General features: G+C 39.3%; 1 protein-coding gene across 11 annotated transcripts in view; it reads left to right on the top strand.

Moving 5' to 3' along the window:
• LOC138006197 (transient receptor potential cation channel subfamily A member 1-like) overlaps positions 1-6,237 on the top strand; it is a 76,423-nt gene extending 70,186 nt beyond the window's left edge. For 10 of the 11 annotated variants that reach the window (XM_068852363.1, XM_068852367.1, XM_068852368.1 and 7 more), the window contains 5 exons: positions 691-864; positions 1,832-1,900; positions 2,417-2,515; positions 3,404-3,525; positions 3,857-6,233. In XM_068852363.1, coding sequence (XP_068708464.1) covers positions 691-864; positions 1,832-1,900; positions 2,417-2,515; positions 3,404-3,525; positions 3,857-3,962 — 570 coding nt within the window. In that variant the 3' untranslated portion in view covers positions 3,963-6,233. Of the gene's footprint in view, positions 1-690; positions 865-1,831; positions 1,901-2,416; positions 2,516-3,403; positions 3,526-3,856 lie in introns of all 11 variants that reach the window. The other variant, XR_011123867.1, reaches the window with a different exon arrangement.
• The last annotated feature ends 910 nt before the right edge of the window (positions 6,238-7,147 follow it).

Consider the following 7,147-nt stretch of genomic DNA (forward strand, 5'->3'; position numbering starts at 1 on the left):
CAGTAGATTCGGCACATGTAAAATGCGACGTTTAAAACGGGCCTTATTGATTACATTTTGCCAAACAACTGGGTTGGCTCGATTACCAGCCTCGGTTTTGTGTTTGATAATGTTACCATGGGGTTTGAGTTTGTGTAACAAACACGGTCTGTCGCTCAGCATTCCAGTGGTTTCGCCTTGCTGAAAATAGTTGGAAAAAAAAAATAGTTATGTTTTCCTCGTGCCCCTCGTCATTTGAGTTCGTTTCCTGTCCCCCTTTTGCGAACAGGTATTCGAATTATTGCAACAAAATGTTGGGCTCCGTTTACGCACACAGTCTAAATTCATGAAAGATCAGAACAACTACGAAAAGCTTTTCCATGTCTTTTGTATATTAACAACGAACCGAGTTTGAAATAGTTTAAATAAAATATTCGAAAACTGTTTGAAGATTCCCTTTCATCATTTTGAAATAGAGCGATTACCAGTTTTGTCTCCTTTTGCCAGCGTTCTTTTAAGAACGACTCACGCAATAATAGACGTTATTAACACTTCAATTGGATGGTAGCAGAGCCTCGTTCACGACCTACCTTCATAATGATTCTATTCTTTCCCAGGGGTGAAGTTTCCACATTGGTATGCAAAAGCGACTTTTGAAAGAGAATGAGAGTTTTTCCATTTTTTCATACTTTGATCTTGTTTTCTAAACAGGAGCAATACGCAAGCTTTCCCTACTCCATGATGACCATCTTTGTGATGACCCTCGGTGAAATGAACTATGCAGATGTGTTTATGCCGTGGGCCAAACTTGAATACGCGATTCTGAGCAATATTTTGTTCGTCATGTTTGTGCTGGGAATGCCAATCATAATTATGAATATGTTGGTGGGTGTGACTTTGCTGATCAGTAATGGATGAATATTGCATAATTATGTAAGCTGTGCATAATTAAAGTGCAATTAATTAGTTAAAGAAGTGCAGTGTGTGTTAAAAGTGCATATAAGACAGTTAAGTACACATTGCCAGAAAGATGACCAGTCGACAATGCAAGATGCCTAGTGCAGACTGCTGGTCGCATTTTGAAAGTCTCATTAAGCGGGTGCCAGTTGTTCAAACGATGGATAGCGATATCATCCGGATAAATCACTATCCAGTGGATAAACACTAGCAAAACCAATTGCGTTATCCAATGGATAGTGACTTATCCGGTGGATAGCGTTGTCCACCTCTTGAACAACTTTAGCCAGATTTTTAGAGATCCACCGATGCTGTCTTTGTTCATAAGCTTCCTCCTTTTTGCAAAGAAACAAGTCTTAAACAGAGTTTAGTCGGAGCCCAGCAAAACCGCGTTTGGAATAATCTTCATTTGGTCAATCCTAGAGACAAAGCACTTTCGTATTTGCAACCAATCATTCTAGAAAACGTTCTGTAGGTTAAATTACTGTTGAAAATTGTACTAAATGTGTGGCCCGGAGGGGAGGGGGTGGGGAGACTCGCACATGAAAGGGGAGGGATGCTCGTCGTCTCGCTTAGGGGTGTAAATTTTGGATTTTGGTCTCACTTAGGGTGTTTTGGGGAGAACCCAATCATGGGTAGCCCATATTTAGCCGTGAAGGTCTCGTTTAGGGTGTCACGAGAACGAATATAAATATATATATATTTATTATGTTTTAAATATGGTCTCTTTTAGGGGACAAAAAATCCTGGGCGAAGCCAAGCTTGGTCTCCTTTAGGGGTTTAATCTTGAATAATTCATTCGACTCTTGTAAACATATTTGACCTTGAACAGAAGCAAACTACTTCGAACAACTAGATCTCGTTCGCGAATTTATAAATTGTTTTACTCATTTAGGTTGGTCTTGCTGTTGGAGACATCGATAAGATCCAAGAAAATGCTGTGTTGGATCGTTACGTAATGCAGGTACAACAAACACTTCGGAGATTAGCTTTTTCGTATGTGACAAAAGTCATATATATGATAAGCTGCCAATTGTCACGCGTTTACCTTGTAGCGGTTTTCGGAGTGGCTCTATAGACCCTATGCAAAAATGGCTGCCTTTCGATTATTCTTTTGTTCCTATTCAAAATAGCCCAACTAACCTCGTCCAGGATAACAAATTCTTTAGAATTTTTGTCTCAAAAACGAGGTTAGTTGGGCTATTTTGAATATGAACGAGAAAATAATTTAAAGGCAGCCATTTTTGCATAGGGTCTATTGCAGATTTCCAATTAGCCCTTACGAGTTTCAGTACGACTTGGCTTTCTCTTGGCATGTTTAGAATCGTTTTCTTGCTATGAATGAAAGGGAGATGATGGTAAAAATGATAATCCCTCCAGGGTCCCCCACGGTTTCCTTCTCCCCTACCCCCTGCCCATCCCACACACAAAAAAATGACCCAAGAATATAAAGGGTGGTATAATGATTTTTTCCCCTCAGGTGGAATTGGTACTCGATATGGAAGAGACAAGTCCTGGATGGCTCCGTCAGAGAGCTCATATTGCCAAACATGTGGAGTATCCCAACAAGACATCCAAGGTATTTCATCCATCCTGAGTCAAGAGAACGTATTCGCCTTTGAAGGCATTTGGCTGGAAGTAGAATAAGAAAAAGAACAACTTAAGATTAATTGAATCGAGCTAGTAAAAAAAGATTGAACAAGTGCGAGCAGTAAATGGAATGGCAGAGAAAGTGAAAAAAGTCATCCTTGCAAGAGATTAATTTATTTTCACTGAACCAATTGATATACGAAATAAATCATATACAGAACTGCGGATATGGATATGAAATCAAGTAAACCAATGATCCTCGCAGTTATGGACGCGATTTTAGCAATTGCGTAGAGAAGCCTGAAAAACTTCAGGCCCCAGTTGTTTAAACGATGGATAGTGCTATCCAGCGGATAAACACTAGTAAAATCGATTTAGTTATCCAGTGGACAGTGATTTATCCGGCGGATAGCGATATCCATTGTTTGAACAACTGGGGCCAGGACTTCAACTGGGTTTGAACCCGTGACCTCGCGATACCGGTGTGACGCTCCGGGAAAATTAGAACCCACAAATGACCGTCTTTAAATCGAATTTATATGCAAACAAAACTCCAGTTTTAAATGGAACCCTTTTTTTTTGGCAATTTTGAATGTAAATGTGATTTAATGTAATAGGCTGGATTTTTCACCTTGTTCTTAAGTCTTTTCCCTTAAATGTATTTGGAACAGCTGCTATAGTTCTCCAGTGTATATCTCATGAAAAAATAAGTGGCTGAAATCCACTCCACTACCCCCACCCCCTTGATCCTCCGAGGGACAAGTCAATCACAAGGCAAACGAACATTAGCATAGGGACGGCAAACACCGAAACTTTAAGTTGTTTAAAAAAGACATAAAAAGCAGGGTGATCGATAATCGTTGTGTTCTTGATTTAGCTGTATGAAATGCTAATAGGGTTCAGTCGCCCTGGAGAGGATAAAGATGACGAGGAGACATACCTAGACCTCCCCCCTGCGTTTCATCCATTAATGGAGAAGGTAGCAGAGCAGGAGAAGAGGTATGGATACGCTCAATACCTTTCAACACATTAGACTTGACATTCGTGATACTAAGAAAAATTCTCTGGTTTCTTGCTTACTTGTTTTCAACCTTCTGCGAACTCAAGTCATTAATTAAACACAAAACAGGGTAGTTCTGATGTTCTTGGACGTTTAGGTGCCGTTTACATCGTTAACCCTGTCAGTGACTGGTTCGTGCGTCTTAAATAATATTTCCTCCATTATTAGTTGGAAGAGCGCATTTTAAAAAGTCGTTCCATCCTTACTCTGTTGGATGTGAGATTACTGCACTGACTTAGTAACTTAAACTGATTTTTTCCTTTCAATCAGAATCAATGGGATATACGATCTATTGAAGGAACAATCAGCATTGATTAAATCCATGGATCCCATTAAGAAGAACCGGGAAGAAACAAGCGGATACAGAGAGTTCTAAGCCTTCAGTGTAGTGTTTTTTTATCCGTCACGGACATTCGTTAATGGTGATGTTTGAATGTACTTCACTTTGACGAAAAGGTCTAACCATATCTTACGTTATTATGGTGCGTTCACAAAGTTTTGATCCATAATCACTGAATTTTGATAAACAATTCGTATATTAGTAAGTAAGTGTGCATGTTAATGTTTGTTAGTATAAACACACAGGTGATTATAGAAAATCGCGCGTTCTCATTGGCTCGCTATCTCGGATTATCAGCCGATAATCACCTCGACGGACAAAATGGCTGCCAGTAGTCGTTTTGCCACGGTAAGTGAAGATGATTTCGCGTTGAAGTGTTTTTTTTTTTTTTTTTTTTGAAATAATCACCTGTGTATTTATACTAAAACAATTATTCGCCTCAGGCTCAGTGATTATCGGTGAATATTCACCTCGACTTCGTCTCGGTGAATATTCACCGATAATCACTTCGCCTTCGGCGAATAATTGTTAATTAAAATACTTGTTTAACGATTCTCCATTAGCAGTAGTGAATAATTTTATATAGATAGCACACAAGGTAGTTCAACGGCACTCCACTTTAATAATCTGTAAGTAATAATTAAAAGGAAACAACCAGGCACGAGGCAGAGAATTTTAGGCTATTTACAAAGCGTGGAAGAGAAGGGTCCGATAACAAAGGCACCCAGGATCTTAAAACAAAGGAGGGGAAAATCGTACGTTTGTAATTACACCTAAAAATGGTTGGTCTTTCAAGTCTTCTTGGATAAGGAGTTTAAACTGCAGGCTCCGTCCCTTGCTAATAATACCCAAATTGTGTTGGACGTTAAAGAGTCATAGTTACAAAAGATGCTAGTGTCTGCTACTGGACTACAATATCTCCTCAGCTGTACATACCGGCTTAGTTCAATTATTGACGTATTGTAAGCGTCAAACCAGCTACCGTGCTTTACGACATTTTTTAGTGCCGTTTTTCTTATTACTACGGTTCATTCTCTTCCTCCCCCTCCCCCCCCTCTACACAAAAAATGCAACACGTTTGGGTTACCTACGCTTCTTCGTGATCAACTTTGTCTTGGGTGGGGCGGGTGAGGAGGTATTGGTTGCCTTCTTTTCAGGTTATGGTCCTAAAATTTGAAAAATGGGAAAAGTCTTAAGGATTGTAGTTTAGAGTACCAAAACAACATATAAAGGTTTTGGGAACATTTTGCCCGGAATTAGTCTGAGTTAACCCTGCTTGGAACAACCCCACTCTAGTGTGTATATGCTATGTGCACAAAAGGCTTCCCATTGAAGTTTCTCAGCGCCAATGCGCTATAGTTGTAGTCATACTTGAGCTGTTCACATGAAAGCGTTTTCGTTTGGAAACGTACACTTTTTGATGTCCGAAAATGCTGAGAAAACAAAGACTATTGAAAACTGTTTCAAAAGTGGAGACTTCTGAAAACGCATTGTTTTGAAAACGCCCCAGAACCTTAAAAAAGCGATGACGCCAGAGTGTAGACTCTCTTAAAAAAGAGTATGTGTTGATAGATGAAAACGAAGACTTCTCATCGTTGTTTATCGTTGTACTATGGATAGGTAAAAAACACAGGAACACGATAGAGTTGATGAAATATATTTTGTTTCGTTTTTACCGCGACGAAATTGGTGAGTTTTGAAAACGCATTTCTGTAAACGAGGCCTTGTAGTTCAATCTAAAGGTGTAAAATGCATCATGCATTTGGGATGGTACAGAAATATTTCCAAGTTGCTCAAAACTCGATTGGTACCGGTGCTAATGTGGGTGAATTACCATGACAACGCATCTATTTTTCGACCTTTTGCGTTGGTATTAAATATTTTCTCATTGCTCTAGCGATCTGATTAAATAAATTTCAGCATTGGAGGGATTTCAATGTATGAAAATTGTTCCACGGCACGTAATGCCTTTTACTTAACAAATAAATAAACATATACGCTTACTTGGCTCAAGTTCTTGTACTTTTGGAAGGGGATGAAAGTGTGTGCCATGAAAGGGAATGAGTGTGAAAAGATACAGAGAGGATTAATTAAAGAGGATTAAAGAATTGGAATTTGGCATGATCTAAGTTGATGGGTAAAATTGACCGCTGGATAGAGTTTAAAATTTGAACTTTTTACCTTGCCAAGCAAGATAGTCTCAGAGATAATTATAGCAGTTTACGTTATTGACTCAGTATTGTCCAGTTTTTGTGTTTTTGTTTTTTTTAAGCGCATATGCTGCCAACGGAAAGCTTTTTCAATTGATTTCGATTCTTTCCGTTCTGCACCGAGAATAACGACATCCGGCCAGTTTGGAATTCGCACTGTCGTAGTGAGAGCCCAATCCTCAAACCGTTGGCAAATACTGTGGTTTCAACTTTTTCAGATTGCGTTTGCGCAAAGGATATGTAGGTCTTCTTGTTTAGGAACCAGCAGAGATCCTTGTTGTTGGAGCTAACCGAAAGAATCGCTGTCTCGGGAGAGGAGAATATAGATCTTTACACTGGAGTACCAGTTCAACAATTTCCGCTACGGGGAACACTATGGGTTTTCCGCTATGAGAATGCGCACTTTGAAAAACGCGATATTCCCACCGTTTGCATTTGCTACAAAAAGAAAAATCGAACTACTTATCCTACTCGAGTCACTTAAAATTTATTAAAATTTCAATCTCTCTCTCTCGGGTGTCCAACTTTTGTGGTCCTTCCGGATATTAATTCTTAAAGGTACAGAAAATTACCGGTGAATTGCACGTGCATGGCCTGGAATTTTCATGGCACGAGCAGGACGCTTGTTTCAAACGAGCGCGCTCGGTGTTGCACGCGTATGAATGTTTGTTCACTGGCAAGCTTTTTATAAATTTTTGTGGCGCTTATTTTGCCATAGCTGTCTTCATTTGCTCAGTTTATCCTGGATTGGTGATTAAGAATGTTATTGCGAAGAGTGTACGAATGATTCAAATGCGCATGGCTGTGTCTTTTCGGATTACTGCCATCAGACAACTAGGGAGTCCAATTTGGCTGAAAGTCGTTGCCACGAGTATTTCACTTTGCAAAACAAGAGTTGTTTTATGGTCGAGTGGATGCCATTTTGAGATATCAAAGCTTTAAATAAGAAAGGTATGATCTTTTTAGTTACTTAACCATAAAAGAACTACAATAGCTTTATTAGCAGCTTAA

Source organism: Montipora foliosa, chromosome 6, assembly GCF_036669935.1.
Source record: "Montipora foliosa isolate CH-2021 chromosome 6, ASM3666993v2, whole genome shotgun sequence".
NCBI classification, from domain to species: domain Eukaryota; kingdom Metazoa; phylum Cnidaria; class Anthozoa; order Scleractinia; family Acroporidae; genus Montipora; species Montipora foliosa.